Source organism: Peromyscus californicus, unplaced genomic scaffold (genome assembly GCF_007827085.1).
Source record: "Peromyscus californicus insignis strain IS unplaced genomic scaffold, ASM782708v3 Scaffold_4__1_contigs__length_199733344, whole genome shotgun sequence".
Lineage (NCBI taxonomy): Eukaryota > Metazoa > Chordata > Mammalia > Rodentia > Cricetidae > Peromyscus > Peromyscus californicus.
In genome coordinates, this window is record NW_026294562.1 from 89,012,228 (window position 1) to 89,030,374 (window position 18,147).

Consider the following 18,147-nt stretch of genomic DNA (forward strand, 5'->3'; position numbering starts at 1 on the left):
TCACCCTAAATAAGCCCAGACTGCTGCACAACAACATTTTCTAATCATTGCTTCTTTTTTTCATCATAAGGGATTGACATCCCTGCCGTCATTGCTAGTGTGACTGTCTTAATATTACTTCAACCTACTATCCACATTGTTTCTTCAAATCTACTGTTTTTTAAAGGGAGCACATATAAAAAACTTTTTTTTTTTTGCAAAGATATAGCTTTCAAATTAAGACTGTGAGATCTGAGTGGTATTCATGAATTTGAAAAACTGAAGTTCGTTACATACACTTTCCTTTTACTTCCTACTTAGAGTTCAGTTTCTCATATGAGATCAATTGCTGCTCAAGGAACTGAGTAATACTTACCGTGACTATGATCTTAGGGAAGGTAAGTCCCTAGGTAGAAGTTCTGGTTCTGAACTCCAGACTGTAGTTACTAACCCAACACCAATCACATTTCCCTTGATATCCATGCATATAGAACTGTTCTTTACCTCAGAATATACAGCTATAACCATAAACTCATTTGTGATTATCTGATGTTTGCATTCTCCATTAAACTAACAACCCCAGGAAAGTACGGATCATGACAAGTTGTGCTCACATTATAATCCTAGTCCCTAGTTTAGGAGTTACTCAACATTTCATAGTGCCCACTCATTTTGTGATGGGTGACTGAAGTAATAACACATGGCATGTCCAAAGCCCAAAATTCTGTTCTCACTGGTGCTGCCTTGCATGATCTTGAACAAATACAAACCTCTAACTTTCAGTTGCTACATTCAGAAGAGAGTCTTCAACATAATGCTAAGTGTGTTCTTCATTCTTAGGTTTCCATTGTATCCAACCAAGGGAATACCAGATGTCAAGGACGTAAGTCCAATGGAAAACTAGCAGGGCAGGAGTACCAAGAGTGGGCTGCTTAGCCTCAGAAAGGAACAAGAATGGCTCCTACTTCTCAGAAAAATGGTCACTTCTAAATTGATATATTCTTTGGTAAAGTGTGGAGGGAAAGAAGTTTCTTATGGAAAGCCTCCTTTCCTTCCCCACATTTTACACCAAGTTTATGAACTATATTCCCCATCCATCAGACTTTGTCTTTTAAATTTATATAGTTTATTTTTCAGAAAATTGCCTTTTGAATTTGAAAAAAAAAAAAATTTGAAAATGCTCCTTTGCCTGCCAGATGTGTTTGACCAAGCAGCACATTTTAGTGAAGGCATTGTTCCTTTGAAAGGACATCTTACTGTTCTAGGTTGGCCTTCATATCTGCAAAGCAATGGTAGCTCCAGAAGAGAGCATCAGATTTCCCAGACTAGAATTACAGACAGTTGTGAGCTGCCATGTGGATGCTGGGAATTGAACCTGGATCCTCTGGAAGAGCAGCCAATGCTCTTAACTGCTAAGCACTCTCTACAGCCTGTAAAAGTGTAGCCCAGGATGACCTCAAACTCATGATCCTCCTACTTCTGCCTCATCAGCATATGCTATGGGTGTACACCACCACAACCGTTTGTCTAAATCAGTCTGTTTTAGAGAATGTTTAAATCATTTACTTTTGTAAAAAAATGAAGATTAAAGAAATGGGGAGATATTTTTATGGCTGAAGAGAGACATTTCAAAGGGGTCTTCAAGTCCCACCTCCAGACATAATTATCATCATCATGACAGTTCCAGTCCCTTAGAATACCATGAAAAAACAAGTATACAAATCTATTTCCTACACACTACTTTATAATCAAAACCATCACTTGGATATCTTTTCTCTCAGGTGTGGCAAATGAGTTCACTTTAGGAGCAAAAGTTAAAGGAGTACCATGAAACCTGGTAATCAAAATAGTATTTCAATACACTTCTTTATTATCAAAAAGCAAAATGAATGAACAAGATATGAAATTTTTAATAAGGAAGGATCTGTATTATTGATTTTTTTCTTTTGCCTTAGGCTCCAATATGGTTCAACTCAACACTTTCTTACTTCCGTCTGTTTCGATACAAGACACCATGTATCTGTACAGTGGAATGTGCAAAGGAGGCCAATTTGTGTTTGCTACATCAGTCTGAGCCAGAGAAGCACTGGAGACTGAGCACCCAGGACCACAGCATCGAGACTCAACAAACAGTGCTTCTCAGGATAAAGAGGGTGGTTCCTATCTTAGGTTGTTTCTGTCTCTCACTAGGTCTGGTAATTTTTAAAGAAAGGACATTTACATAGCTTACAGTTTGGTAGGTACAAGAGCATGTCACCAGCATTTGTGTGGGGCCTCTAAAGTGAGGGTACATGGGGAAAGATGAAAGGGAAACAGAAGCAGGTTCTTACAGAACAGACGACATGGGCAGAAAAGAAGCAACAGAAAGCCAATTTCCTTGTATTAACTAACTCATCCTTGAGGTAACTACATCAATCCCTTTGTGAGTGTAGAGCACTCACAACCTAATTACCTCTTAAAGATCCCCAAAACTCTCAACATTGCCATATTGGAGGCTAAGCCTCAACATGAATTTTGGTGATGACAAACCACATTGAAATCATAACAGTTCCCAATGGTCAATAAAAAGAGGCTCTCACTGGAGCAGAGGCTATCCTCCTCTCTGTTAACTACTATTAACACTCTGCACACAGAAATGGCACAGCCCAGTATATGGTGCTCACATTTCTCCAAGAACACATTCCACTTTGCATTGGAGAATTCCGCAGTGTAACTGTGAAATCCTCCACTTCTAAACATCCCTCTATTTTTTTAAAAATAGAGGCTATTTAAAAAAAACCAAAAAACAAACAAACAAAAAACAAACAGTATTGATCAGTGTCTGCCACGGAAAGAGCAAATGCTATAAACGAAAGAAAGGATGCAGTGAGCTATTTATCTTTGCTGAGTACTGACAAAACAATTGGTTCCAGAGAAAGTTTTGTGTCCTTCCTTAACTCTTAATCCTTAAGAGTCCGTGGGGGAGACATGCCATCAGGGCTGTTAATCAGAAGGGGCGCTAACAGGTGATTCTGCACTCTCTACTATGGTAGCAGGGAAAGAAGAAATGATTACTTAATCAATGCAAATTGGAGAACATTTCTATAATTGAAATCAATCTGTTCTAAAAATAAGCAATGAAAGGAAGTCCCTCTTGAATGGAGCGCCTGTGTAGCACAACCGCTGCGGCCAAACTAGACACTTCGAGCCTTAAAATGACATCAGGAAGGAAGCAGGGCTGATATCAAGTATGTTACAGGTAATATTATCCTGCTCCCAGTGCTCCAACATTACTACTGTTCCCCAATTGCAACCTCAATATCCATCCTGGGACACTGAAGGCTAAGTTTAGTGATAATAACTCACCATTATTTTTCTAATCTATTAGGAGATAATTAAAGAATCTTTCAAGATAACATACAAGCATTTTTAACAGGCAGTAGGTGGGTAGTCTGTGGGTGGGGATCTTGCAGAAACAAAACTCTGTAGGGATTTTATTTTTCTTATCCACCCAAGTATCTTCGCTGTATAGGACACGTGCACAGCGTAGGCTTTCCATAATAATTGTATGAATAAAACTTAAGCTAAGGAGGACTATTAAACTTTTGCCAATGCTGAATCATAATCGGAAGGCAGCTTGTCAGGGCCTGTGTTGCAAGCAATTGCCCAATAGAAAACAGGATTTGGGGCTGAACTAACAATATAAAATCATTGCTGTCTCCAGAGAGACAGAAAACTTGAGTAGTCAGTGCTATCCCTGATATGAGAGGTCTCTGAGATTACTAATAAGAAACCAATTCGGGGTGCAAGAGAAGGGTGAAAAGATAGGTGACATGAACTAATCAGAATCCTCAAAGGATCCACGAAGAAATGCCTCGTAACAAAAGGTGAAATTGTAGACGAGTAAAGCAAAATACAGCGAGGTTATTTTCTTTTCCTATTGATATGGGGACTCTCTAATGGAAGTTCTGGATATTATCAGACCCAGTTAAAGACTGCAGTTCTGATAACCTCTTCACCATCCATAGACTGAAACAAACAGACCGGGCAACTGTAAAGACCTGTCAAAGACCCGCATCCAGAGAGACAAGAAGCACCTAGCCCAGAGAGCAAAGTTCCTATGACCAGCCTACTGACAACATTCTGGAAAGGGGCCCTAGGGCTGCGTGCCCGCGATGGTGGCGCTCACCGAGGGCCAAGGCAAATCCAAAGGTTTGCAAATGGCACTACTGAGCAGGGAAGATCCTGGAGGTGGCTGACCCAAAGGGCGCTGAGCCCACACTCAACGAACCAATGGCCGTGGAGATAGGGCGGGCCGTCGAGGCATCGGGCCAATGGGAGTGCGGCAGGGCTGGAGGGCGCCCCGGCCTCAGCGCCACGGTTTGCCGCCTAGCCCGGGCCGATGTGGGAGCCCCCCGGAGTCCAGGCGTGTGCAGCGGCGCTCGCGGGCGCTCTCCTCCTGGTGCTTTCCGTGCTGGTGGTCCGCCAGCTCCTGAGGCAGCGGCGACCGGCGGGCTTCCCCCCGGGGCCACCGCGGCTGCCATTCTTTGGCAACATCGGCTCCCTGGCCATGTCTGCCGAGCTCCCCCACGTCTACATGAGGAGGCAGAGCCGGGTATATGGCGAGGTAGGCCGCGATGCAGACCTTCCTCCCGTCAGAAGCAGCGGCCAGGGACCCCCGTGTGCCTGGGGTGCCTGCCGTCCGTCCAGGGCAACCCGCTTCGAGGGTCGCGCCTCCAACCGGAAGCGGCCTCACCGCTACCACACCAGGGGCGCTTCGGGTTGAGTTTCCCGCCCACAGGCGAGCGCCTGCGCGTGCGCTTTGTGACTTTTAGCCTGTCCAAGATGCCTGCCCTTCAGCTGCCTCTTACAGAAACTTCTGGGCCCTGTGGCCCCCGAGCTGGCGGGAGGCGGGGGGGGGGGGGGGGGGGGGGGGGGGGGGAATGAAGACATTTTGAGTTTCTAGGACAGAGTTAGTGGTTAGTATTGCAGGTTGCCATTTAAACTTTTTTTTTTTTTTTTAAAGATTTAACACTAAAAAATTGGCTTTTAATTTTCTGAACCCTAAGTTTTCCTCATTTGGGTACTTAGAATAGTGATAACCAAAAGCAGTAATATGCTACCCGAATATATTGGCTATTATGTGTGGTTTTTGTTACTATATGTAAAAGATAACATTTATTTAGTGGTATTAGAAGTTGACCATACAGACTGACATGGGCTTTACCACTGAGACACATACCCAGTCCAATAGAAATTTATTATCCCTACAAATTTAAAATTATCTTTAAACCAGTTATTTGAAATGGGTTCTCATTGAATAGGAAATTAAAATTTTATACATAAATATTTGAGCGGAAAGGAATTCTTTACTATGAATATTCATATAGGACAAGTGATATAGGTCTATTAAAGTAAACTAAAATTAAAATATAAGTGTGTGGAAGACTGTTGTCAAGGAATAGGTTGATTAGATTGAATTGCTTAGAATTTGGCATAATTAATTTTGTTTCTGGTGCAATGAGGAAACTGCATTGTTTACAACAATGACTATTAATTTACTGCACATCCAATAAGGCTAACCTGGGATGAGAGCTGCAAAAGGGCAAGGAGCAAAACTAAAAATGTATGCAGTGCAGAGCAAACATTGTGTTGTTCGGTTTTGGAACCACTGCTGCATTTGATCTTTCTTCTAGCTGTAGAACACCCCTGAAGACCTTCCCTTCCTTATCTTAGAGGTAGTTCTCAATTCTGACAGTGTCAAGATTAGTATAAGTTGTTAAAATAATAACCATTTTTTTGTACAGTAGGAGACTGTTACCTCCTGTACTTCAGAAAGGCTGTAGGAAGCAGTTTATGGAAATTATTTTTCTACTATCTCCCTTTTTAATTTGAGATGTGTAGTCAAATAAAAAATAAATCTGAACTTTCCTACGTTTGTGCACTGTGAGTTTAATCCTTTATAATTTTTGAAAGGAAAACAGCAGTGCCCAAGGTTCATATTTATTTTTGAGCAATCTTACATAATGTGCTGCAGCATAAATTGCCATTTCTTTGGAGATTCACTCTTGATTGTTTCAGCTTCTGCTGTGATTAGATTCTTAATGTAGATTTTGAGCAGCATCCCATAGCTAGCAAAGTTGATATAAGTGGATTTGTCAGACTTTTTCAGGCAATACTCTTACGGGCAATAAAGATGATTATTTTGCATTACAGCAAACAGAACTGGCAGTTTATTAATTTATCTTATGGAGAACTTATTCAAGGCACTGAGTGGGGTTCTGTAGAGAATTTAAAAATGAAAAAATATCATTTTTAAAGTATTTATAATTTAGAAGACAGACAGATGAAAATGTTTCAGGTTCAAACTAGTATTAAATTAATGTCATGGAAGCTTTTATATGAGCTGTGATGGCTCAAAGTAAAGAAAATAAAAATGTATATATTTTTAAAAACTACATGGAATATGGTCTCTAAAGAGTTGATATGGTTTAGGTAGTATGGCAATCAAGAGAGGCATTCCAAATGAGGAAACAGACCAAGCAAAGGTTGAAAATGTGGCAGTCACTTATCAGCAGTAGCACTATGTACATTTGTTTGTTATTAGTACTTAGCCAATGATGTTGTAATAATATGCTTAAATATATTTCTGCCAAAATTCATTAATTCAGCATACATATATCAATTGTCATCATAAGCCATGCATTATCATGAGTGCTGGTGATAGAGTAGTGAACAAAACAGAGATCTCGGTCTCTAGGTAGTATACATTCTATTTGGGGGAAGACAAACAAAATAAATATAAGTAAATTTTATAATATATTAGAATTGTATGGAGCACTAGAGAAGCTAAACTAGGGTAATGGAAATGGACACTACTGGGGGGTTGAATTTTAAGTTAGTCAGAGCAGGCATCATTGCAGGGACATCTTAAAAGGAAATGAAGGAGCAGGCTATAAGATCATCTTAGGGAAAACACACCAAGAACACAGCAAACACCAAGGGCAAGAAGGGTGGCTTGAACCATAGTATAGAGGTGTGAACGCCAGTTTTGCATTACTGAAACAAAATAGTTGAAATAATCAACTTACAAAAAGGAAAGATTTATTGTGGATTCTGTCTTGGATATTTAAGTCATTAGGTTGACCTCAGTACTTTTGGAACTGTGGTAAAGCAGTGTATCATGGTGTAAATATATGGCAAAGTAGACTGCTTACATCATGTCAGCCAAGAAGCAAAAAGGAGTGAAGAGAAGGGGCCAGGACCCCCCCTTTCAAGGATATACCCGAAACTTAAAACCTCCCACTAGGTCCCTTAAAACTTCTACCCTTCCCTTGTAGCACTAAGCTAAAGACTATATCTTTAACATATAAGCCTTTAGGATACATTTAAGATCTGGTGATAAGACGTTTGGTCAAGTTCTTTTATAACTTCACAGTAAGAACAGTATACATGCTGAGCAGTTGAATGTGTGGTTTGGGAGGAGATTGAGTCAACATGAGTCCAAGACCTTTGTTAGTTATCTTTCTCTTGTGCTCAAGCACCTCACAGAAGCAACTTAAGAAAGGAAGGATTCATTTGGGCTTACGGTGCAGAAGGTACAGTTTATCGTGACAGCTTGTGGGTCAGTTTCTGGTGTCAAGAGTTTACAGTAGCTCCTTACTTTGTACCAACTAGGAAGCAGAGACAACTTGGCCCGAACCAGGGCCAGGATATGGCCCTCACTACCATGTCCCAGCAACCCACTACCTCCTGTTAACCTCCACTTCCTAAAGGTTCAATTGTCTCTCAAAACAGTGTTTGTAGCTGAGGACAAAGTATTCAACCACAAGTCTGTGGGAAACATTTCACATTCAAAAAGAAACTAAACACCTTGAAGGATTAAAAAGTGTGGTTAACTGATACAGTAAAATTTTCTATGTAGAGTTAGTTTGGGTGGAGAAGAAGTTATGTGAAGATGATACAGAAACTTCTAGAGGGCAAGAATGTTTGATGCATTTCTGTTTACATCTCTGCTAGCACAATTATCTCATAATAGACATTTTAAAACTGTTCAAAAAATCAGAGATTGAATAAACCTAATCTTGGACCCTTCCATAGATCAAAACAGTTTAAGTTTTTGCAGTTTGATTGATGAAACTTTACTAAAAGTTCTTAAGTATAATATACAACTAGATCAAGTAAAATTTCCCAATTCTACTCTCTTAACAGACAACTATCTCAATTTCTAGAGTAAAGGTAGGTTATATAATAGCTTTCTTAGTGATTAGTCCTCTTTTTTTATTATCTCTAGTAACCACAGTCTGAAGACTTTCCTTGAAATATATTCTCCATCTGTTCTGCCTATGGACATAGCTTTCAACACCAAGACCTTGCACCATTCTGGCAAAATGATGAAGTTGTTTTATTTCCTGCATCAGTACCACTTCCTATAAATGAATGCCATTTTTGTAGAATTTTCACTGAATACATTTCTGGAGGAAGACTTTTCTTTAACAACACTAATACTGCTTTGGGAACTGAAAAGATTTCTTTTTTTTTTTTTTTTTTTAAAGATTTATTTATTTATTATGTATACAGTGTTCTGCCTACATACATGCTTGCAGGCCAGAAGAGGGCACCAAATCTCATTACAGATGGTTGTGAGCCACCATGTGGTTGCTGGGAATTGAACTCAGGACCTCTGGAAGAACAGCCAGTGCTCTTAACCCCTGAGCCATCTCTCCAGCCCCTGAAAAGATTTCTTATTTGCTTATCTGGTAGCAATTCCCTTTGTGCTAAAAACTCCTCCATGGCCTGAAACTAATGCCACTGTGTACAAAATCTATACTCTTTTCCCAACATTCTAAATGTACATACTTCTCTGTTCCAGGGCCCACCTTTGTGCCAAAGACTCAGGTGGGACTGGTTGTATTTCCTCTTGGTAATATTTATCACTTTTGCTGTCTTACTCATGAGGAATTGTTGTTTGTATTTTACTCTTTTTTCTTTTGGGGGGACACACCATCCAGCTCCCAAATAAATCATACACGGAGGCTTATTCTTAATTATAAATGCTTTAGCTTGACTTAGTTTTTTTGCCAGCTTTTCTTAACTTTAAATTATCCCATCTACCTTTTGCCTCTGGCCTTGTTCCATTCTCTTCTGTAAATCTTACTCTTACTCTGTGGCTTGCTGTGTAGCTCAATGGATGGCTCCTGGAGTCCTCCTTCTCTGGCTGCTACTTCCTTTCACTCCTCCATCTCTTTTTTCTTTCTTTCATATTTCTCCTTCTATTTATCCTCTCTGCCTACCAGCCCTGCCTATCCTTTCTCCTACCTTGCTATTGACCATTCAGTTCCTTATTAGACATCACGTGTTTTTGACAGGCAAAGTAATACAGCTTCACAGAGTTAAACAAATGCAACATAAACAAAAGTAACACCTTAAACCGGGCGGTGGTGGCGCACGCCTTTAATCCCAGCACTCGGGAGGCAGAGCCAGGCGGATCTCTGTGAGTTCGAGGCCAGCCTGGGCTACCAAGTGAGTCCCAGGAAAGGCGCAAAGCTACGCAGAGAAACCCTGTCTCGAAAAACCAAAAAAAAAAAAAAAAGTAACACCTTAAAATAATATTCTACAACAAAGAACTTTTGTTATCAATCTACCTTTGTTGATTGCACAAAGATAAGGCTTATCCCGGTATTTTAGCTGTAAAAAGCTCTTGGGCAATTCCTGAGAGGATAGTGATAAGCAGTCTTTAGGACTTATTGATAAATACAATTTTCACTGGGTTAGGCCTTTACATTAGGTTAGCTAAAATACACTTCAGGAGGAGTGACATTGTAAGTGAACCTGAGGTGACCCTATTGTGTCTTGATTAGTTATTGTTAACTTGATGCAACTTAGAGTCACCTGGGAAAAGGGAACTTCACTTGAAGAATTGTCTCAATCACTTTATCCCAGGGCATCAAAAGAAATTGTCTTGACTGATGATTGATATGGGAGGGCCCAGTTCATTGGGAGTAGGGCACAATCCCTAGTGTGCTAGCTAATTTTATATCAACTTGACACAAGCTAGAGTCATTTGGGAAGAGAGAACCTTGATTTAGAAAATGCCCCCATCAGATTGGCCTGTGGGCAAGCCTGTGGTACATTTTTTTGACTGATGATTAATGAGAGAGGACTCAGTTCACGGTGGGCAGTACTATCTCTAGACTGGTGGTCATGAGTGCTACAAGAATGCAAGAGCAACAGTCCTCCATGGCCTCCATCAGTTCCTGCCCTGCTTGCATTCCTGCCCTGACTTCCTTCATTATGTATTGTGATATGGAAGTATAACATGAAATAAATCCTTTCCTCTCTAAGTTGCTTTTGGTCATGCTGTTTTATCACAGCAATAGAAACCCAACTAAGAAACCTGGAAGGTGTACATGGGCTGTATAACAAAGCTAAGAGATAAACCAATACTGCTTATTGTTCCTCCATGGTTCCTCCATGGTTTCTGTCACCAGATTGCTGCCCCAACTTCCATTCTTGATGAACTGTGATCTGGAAGTGAAAGATGAAATAACCCTTTCCTCCCCTAACTTGTTTTTGGTCATGGTGTTTATTACAGCAAAAGAAATCACACTACAACATGGGGAAACAACTCCAGCAAGTTATAGGGCTATCCTACTTTGCTTTCCCCCTGGATGAAAGGTATCTACCTATGTATACATGGTAAATATCTTTCCTCTAAAGTTAAGTTCCCTTAGAACCCCGGGATTTAGAAAGGCAAATACAGTTGAGACTATATACATATATATGCGCTTGAATTTCAGAATTGTCTTTTCTCTGCGTCCCACTTCAAGCTGATATAATAATAGATGGTGCTAGTTATAAATTTGTCTTGGAAATAAAATGACATTCCTATGTAATAAATATTTTGAGATGGAATGAATCCTAATAGAGTATCTAAGTCAAATATATTTTGTTTTTGTTTGTTTTACCTAGTAACTTAAAGTGGAATACAGGCCTCCTGTGTCCAGGACTCTTTCCATTCTACCTTATAAGATGGTTCCAGGCAGGGAGAGGTATAATGAATCATGCTGTCTAGATACTGTCAAGTAACAAATCCTTATGTTTTTACAGAAGTGGCAAATAATAGAAGGGATAGGTTTAGAACATGTGGATTATGTGATAGTTTCGCTGTACATTTTGCTGTTTGAATATTGTTTTTCTTTTCAAAGATTTTCAGTTTAGATCTTGGAGGCATATCAACTGTGGTTCTAAATGGCTATGATGTAGTAAAAGAATGCCTTGTTCATCAAAGTGAAATTTTTGCAGATAGACCATGCTTTCCTTTGTTCATGAAGATGACAAAAATGGGAGGTATGTTTTTTTCAACTGTTCAGTGAACCTATTTTAAATCACATTCTTTATTGCAAATAATTTTACTGTAGACAGATTGCTTTGTACTTTGTGAAACCTAGATTTGAGGAGCCATCAGACTGCATTCAATAATGTTTTAGACTATTACATGCTAGTTTTATTACCATTCAATTCTAAGAAACATAAGTAATTAGTACTTGGTAAGTACTGAAATAAATTAGGAGTGCACAAACACACAACATACACACGCACATACACCATGAATCAGAAGTTTCCTTTTGGTCACAATCTTGAGTACTTGGTGACAGACTTTTTTATCATGTACAAGCTTACAGAAAGTAAAGCAGACTTTCCTAACTACTCATCATTATGTTGTATAAATGGAAAGCTGTAGAGTTTATACAAAGGACAGGCTTTTTGTAGGACTTAGTAATGATCAGATTTGGATGACTACATATTCTACAAGGAAGAAAAGCTGAAAGTTGACACAATCAAGGAGAAAGCAGCAATAGAAAATCTAAAATAGAATGTTGACACCAGATAGAACTAGTATCTGATTTTTTTTTTACAGTAATGTTCTAAATTCTGTAATGAGACCTCCACACTTACTTTCAAGAAAAATTTTAGTGTCTTGCTTAAATAGGCAAAATCCAGGTAATAATAACATTAACAAGTTTTGAATTCATGTTTGTCTTTTATATTATTATACATGAGCATTTCTATTACTTTGAACAATTCAAGGCTGCCCTTGACTTTGGCATAGTTACCTTGTTGGGTATCATGTACCTTCAATAGAAGGAAATTTGTATTGTAAAAATCTAGTTTCTTTCAAACAAAAACTTCGTATTTGGGGGTATTTGTTTAATCCAAAATTAAATTTTGTCTATAGAACATACAATCATTTGTCTTTCATTATATATATATATATATATATATATATATATATATATATATATATATATATATATACCTAGTTTATCTGTGTTTGATTACAAATAAGACTGGAGAGTTTCTTGTGGTAATGAGAATTATAGGTCTTTCTGACAGTCCTTTCATGAGGAATAGGTTTATCTAATGTTCTGTGGCTTTGAGCAGCATCAACTAGGATCCAATCATGTACTTAGATAATTGGGGGCTAAAATCACTGATTATCCATCTTTGAATTTTTCCTTCATGTTCTCTTTATTTCACAACATTTTAAATACAGAGAAATATGAATTACACGTTATTTTTAATACTTTCTTTTAGGCTTACTCAATTCCAGATATGGCCGAGGATGGATTGATCACAGAAGATTGGCTGTTAACAGTTTTCACTATTTTGGATGTGGCCAAAAATCTTTTGAATCTAAAATCTTAGAAGAAACACAGTTTCTAATTGATGCTATTAAAACATACAGAGGTAAACCTTTTGACCTCAAACAACTAATAACAAGTGCTGTTTCAAACATAACTAATCTTATCCTTTTTGGAGAACGATTTACTTATGAAGACACTGATTTTCAGCACATGATTGAGTTATTCAGTGAGAATGTGGAACTAGCTGCCAGTGCTCCTGTCTTCCTGTATAATGCATTTCCATGGATTGGCATATTACCTTTTGGAAAACACCAAAAGCTATTCAGAAATGCAGATGTGGTCTACGATTTCCTTGAAGGACTTATTGAAAAAGCTGCAGTCAACAGAAAGCCTCATTTACCTCAGCATTTTGTTGATGCTTATTTAGATGAGATGGATCAATGTGAAAATGATCTTTTATCTACGTTTTCCAAAGAGAATCTGATTTTTTCAGTGGGTGAACTCATCATTGCTGGAACTGAAACTACAACCAATGTGCTACGCTGGGCAGTTCTTTTCATGGCTCTTTATCCTAATATTCAAGGTGAGGATACTCTTGACCTCAGGGTCTCTCCTTACATATAGGGCTTGTGTATGCATTAGAGTGTTTGGCCATGTATAAAATACTTTTAGGAACTCCACCTGTGGTAGCCAAGAAGGGAAATACCTCATAATTATAGTTTTCAAATCTAGTATTTCAATGCAAATTTAAGAAAGAAAGGAAAGAAGGAAGAAAGAAATCATCTGAAGGCTAGTCATGGTGGTGATATTCTTCTAATCTCAGAACTCAGGAGACTGAGGCAGGAGAATCTTAAGTTCAAGGCCACTGTAGCCTGCATAGTAAGTTTAAAACCAACCTTGGATATGTAGAATGGTACTATGTTAAAAAAAAACAACTTAAAAATGGATATTAATATGTATGTTTAATAAAGGATGACAAAGGATGAGTGTCTAGAAGCCACAAAGCTGGGATCTGAACTCTGCTTTTTCTTATTCAGGTCTAACGTTTTGTTATTTTCTTTGCTGACAGTGATACTACTCTGATTCTAGGCTGATGACACATTTATTCATCATCTTTTTCTTGACCTTACCCAGAGTGTTGATTATTACTAATGCAAGGTATAGGGGGTATATAATTAATTCATGTAACTACCAGAAGATGAAAAATTCAAATATAGATACATCCAATTCTGTTGATTTATTATGGGTTATCATTTGTTGTACCCCAAAGAGAAATAAGTTTACATATAATTTTAAGAATTCCATAATTTTAATGTTTCTCTGACAGGACAAGTTCATAAAGAGATTGATTTAATTATGGGCTACAGTAGGAAGCCTTCTTGGGAAGACAAGTGTAAAATGCCTTATACTGAAGCAGTTTTACATGAAGTTTTAAGATTCTGTAATATAGTTCCACTGGGGATTTTCCATGCTACCTCTGAAGATGCAATTGTACGTGGTTATTCCATTCCTAAAGGCACAACAGTCATTACAAATCTTTATTCTGTTCACTTTGATGAAAAGTACTGGAAAGACCCAGACATATTCTATCCTGAGCGATTTCTGGACAACAGTGGATGTTTTACTAGAAAGGAAGCCTTCATTCCTTTTTCTCTAGGTAAGAAAACATTCACATGTATATAATTTTAAAGTATAACAATGACTCATTCATACCATCTCAATCTGAAGTAACCTGCTCCAGACTGGCTAATTCTTAATACTTAAAATTAATTCTTTTTTTTTTTTAGTATTTTTCTTTTGCTTGAAAACATTTTTTTTCCTCATATAATAGATTCTCATTACAATTTTCTTTCCCTCTACTCTTCCCTGTTTCTCTCCACCTCACCTCTCATCTGGATCCATTCCCTTTCTTGTCTCTCATTAGAATACAAACAGGTTTCTATGGGATAATAGTAAAATATAATGAAACAAAAACTACCACACAAACAACAATGGAGTTGAAAAGAGCTCAAGAGAAGGCACAAAATCAGAGACCCACTCATTCACACACTTAAGAATCCCATAAAAACACTAAACGGGAAGCCATGATACATATATGCAGAGAACCTGGTGCAGGCCTGTGCAGGCCCTGTGCATGTTCAGCCTCTGAGTTCATATGAGCTTCAATCATTGGTTTAAAGGACCTTGTTTTCTTGGTGTCCTCCATCCCTGCTCTTACATATAACATTACTTCTTACAGGAGAGGATGGTTTCATTAAAGTAATGAGCACTTGTTTCTATTCCAAATATGCCTTAGTTAATAAAATAAAGCTAAAGTTGTTGAGAACCTGTGGCTGGCTACTCAGAAACTTTTTAACTTATGAATGTTGGGGTTGTAGTCAAACTTCTACAGCAAAAATTCAGTAACAAGTATGAGGAACTGAAACCCATATAAAGGAAAGGAGAAATATGACAACTCCAAGTAAAGCTAGAATCTTGCCTTGTAGTTTATCATGTCATCTCCAACTAGGACATACTGCTTCTGCTATGAAATATTGGAAGATTGGCTACATCTTTATCACTAAGGAAAATACTCAATAGATCAATTGAAATGGGCTTCCCTTGGAACTGTAAGAACAAAATGTCACATCCCAAAGACCTTCTATATCACATCATGAGCTCTGTTGCATTGTACAAGAGAAGTCAGAGATGGGAACAAAATCTTAAAAAGTCCATGATCTGATATAAGGAAATAAAGAAATGTGTTTCTTCGATGAAGTGCTAGTTTCAAATCTTTGAGATTTGAGAGACTATTCTCAAAATATGATGTCTTCTAACCTACTTTAAGTTCCTGATTTCATAAAATGATATCCAAATATTAGATATTAATTTTAGTAAATAGTCTTTAAACTTATTTCCTTTTCTGTTCAGGGAGAAGACATTGTCTTGGAGAACAGCTGGCTAGAATGGAAATGTTCTTGTTTTTTACAGCATTACTTCAGCAGTTTCATTTGCATTTTCCACATGAGCTAGTTCCAAACCTGAAACCCAGGTTGGGCATGACATTACAACCCCAGTCCTACCTCATCTGTGCAGAAAAACGCAGAAAGTGCACAACTGTATTAGGGGATTACCTTGTTTAATCAATAATGGTATTTGAGCCAAAGTCACAGTTTTATAAAGCCAAGTGAACACGGATACATTGTTTAAACTAGTACTAGAGCAATAACAAGCATTAGCTGTTATTTTTTCTAACTTCCATGAATTCCTGTAGAATGTATTGAATGACACAAAGGTGCAAGTGTTGTGTAGATACTAAAAGGGGCCATGGATGCACTAAACAGAATTCTTGTTTAGTGTAAGTTTCCTCAGATCTGGCTCCATCCTGGGGAACTTTGCTTTTTGCTCCCAAACTGATTCCTCTATAATCAAGTGTTGTGATTAGCAGACTGTGATATCAGTCCAGGACTAAAGAAGAAATAAAACCCACATAAATTAATTTTGACTACAGAAGAATTTAAGATATCATGGTAGGCAATGGAAAAGCTTTATATTTAATATAGACTCTTCCAGTGCTTTCAGATATTCCTCTCTACTATGTATTTATAAGAATTGTGTCATTCTTCCTATAAACAAGAGTTTCTGTGATCCCTGAGCATCCACCCTTACAGCAGCAGTTCAGTATATAAAAAATACAGTATGCAGTTGGCTGTTTATTCTTTCTTTGTAGGCACAGTCATTACACTTTTCCTGGCACCACTTATCTCTAAGACCAGTCACAGAACTCAGATTCAAACATCTTATCTTTTTTTTTTTTTTTTTTTTTTTTTTTTTTTTGGTTTTTCGAGACAGGGTTTCTCTGTGTAGCTTTGCGCCTTTCCTGGGACTCACTTGGTAGCCCAGGCTGGCCTCGAACTCACAGAGATCCGCCTGGCTCTGCCTCCCGAGTGCTGGGATTAAAGGCGTGCGCCACCACCGCCCGGCCAAACATCTTATCTTACTGAGGTCTTAGTTCCATGGGTTAGGGAGTATTCAAATCCAAAAGTCTGCTATAGAGACAGGGTAACTTGTAAATGGGACACTTGAGAATGATGAGATGTTATTACTAATTATACCAGGACAAATGGCATATTATCACAGGCCAAAACAAACTAGAACGTATACATATTCATTTATAGGTATTTTTTCATTATTGTTTCTTCTAAAGTTCTTCAAAGAGCTCATGTTCATGTAACTTGTTTTGTGAAGAGTTGTAGTCTTAGAGCAAGTAAATATAACAATGGCTTATATGATGAATATGAATTAGGGGCCACAGAGAAGGCTTAACAGTTAAGAGCATATACTGCTCTTGAAGAAGACTTGTGTTTAATTTCCAGTGTGCACATCAGATGGTTTACAATTTCCTGTAACTCAAGCTCCAAGGGAATTCAATGCTTCTGGCATCCATGACTATTCACACTCATGGACATACACTTAATTAAAAATAATATTTTTTAAAGCTAGAAAGAACATGGATTTAACCTTAATCTGCCACATCTGGTAAAAATTTCCTAGTTTCTGTGATTCAAACCAGGAGTTTTGTGTTGTAGAATATTATTTTAAGATGTGTTACATTTGTTTATGCTGTAGAACATTTGTTTAATGATGCAAAGATATATTGCATTCTTTTATGTTGCATTTGGTTAACTCTGTGAAGCTGTGTTACTTTGCCTGTCTAAAACACCTGATTGGTCTAATAAAGAGCTGAACAACCAATAGCAAGGCAGGAGAAAGAATAGGTGGGGCTGGCAGACAGAGAGAATAAATAGAAGGAGAAATCTGGGGAGAGAGAGATATCTAGGAATGAGAAAAGCAGGAGGAGGAGGACATCTGGGGCCAGCCACCCAGCTACCCAGCAAGACACGGCATAAGAAGTAAAGAAAGGTATATAGGATAACTTAATTGTGACAAAAATTAAGTAGGCTTTATTCTTTCGAGTATGGCTACTACTGCTTTTAGTATGGACAGGGACTTCATACACCTCTGTAGAACACTATTTTGTTTACCTATGCCTTAGGAAATCTTTGTGATTTTTCTTACATCTATATTCATAAACTATTAAAGGCAAAAGAGCCATAGTTTCACTGCCCCTAATTCTATAGTCAAGAAAAGGGGGGTTCAGACAGGAGGATGAAATCCTTTGGACCATGACAAAGACATGCTTCACTTTATCTTACACTGTTCTCATACCTAATTATTTGCACTTTATAGTCTATATAGTTGTTTATCAGATAATGTCAACTCAACCATCTGGAGTCAATGAACTGATAAAATACTGAATTTTATAAAAATATAAGTGAATGCAAATTACTATGGAATTCATAATAAAAAATACCTATTTGGGGAATTATATAGTAACATATGTATCAGGACTATACAGTGACTAATGGCTTCTTACTAATCAGTAATGACCTACTAATTAGGATTTTGAAAACCTAACTTTTGATTCAACTTATGGCAACTGAGCATGGTTATTTCTTCTTACATGCCATTAAAATCATCCTAATTTCAAAATGAGTGTAAA

The 18,147-nt window shown here is 37.9% G+C and overlaps 1 protein-coding gene across 4 annotated transcripts in view; it reads left to right on the top strand.

Moving 5' to 3' along the window:
- The first annotated feature begins 3,088 nt into the window (after positions 1-3,088).
- The window catches only part of LOC128095500 (vitamin D 25-hydroxylase), a 28,364-nt gene continuing 13,305 nt past the window's right edge, over positions 3,089-18,147 (top strand). The window contains exons 1-5 of one of the 4 annotated variants that reach the window (XM_052714503.1): positions 4,284-4,585; positions 11,166-11,307; positions 12,556-13,188; positions 13,933-14,262; positions 15,516-16,410. In XM_052714503.1, coding sequence (XP_052570463.1) covers positions 4,361-4,585; positions 11,166-11,307; positions 12,556-13,188; positions 13,933-14,262; positions 15,516-15,727 — 1,542 coding nt within the window. In that variant the 5' untranslated portion in view covers positions 4,284-4,360 and the 3' untranslated portion in view covers positions 15,728-16,410. Of the gene's footprint in view, positions 4,586-11,165; positions 11,308-12,555; positions 13,189-13,932; positions 14,263-15,515; positions 16,411-18,147 lie in introns of those variants that run through there. The other 3 variants (XM_052714506.1, XM_052714505.1, XM_052714504.1) reach the window with 3 other exon arrangements.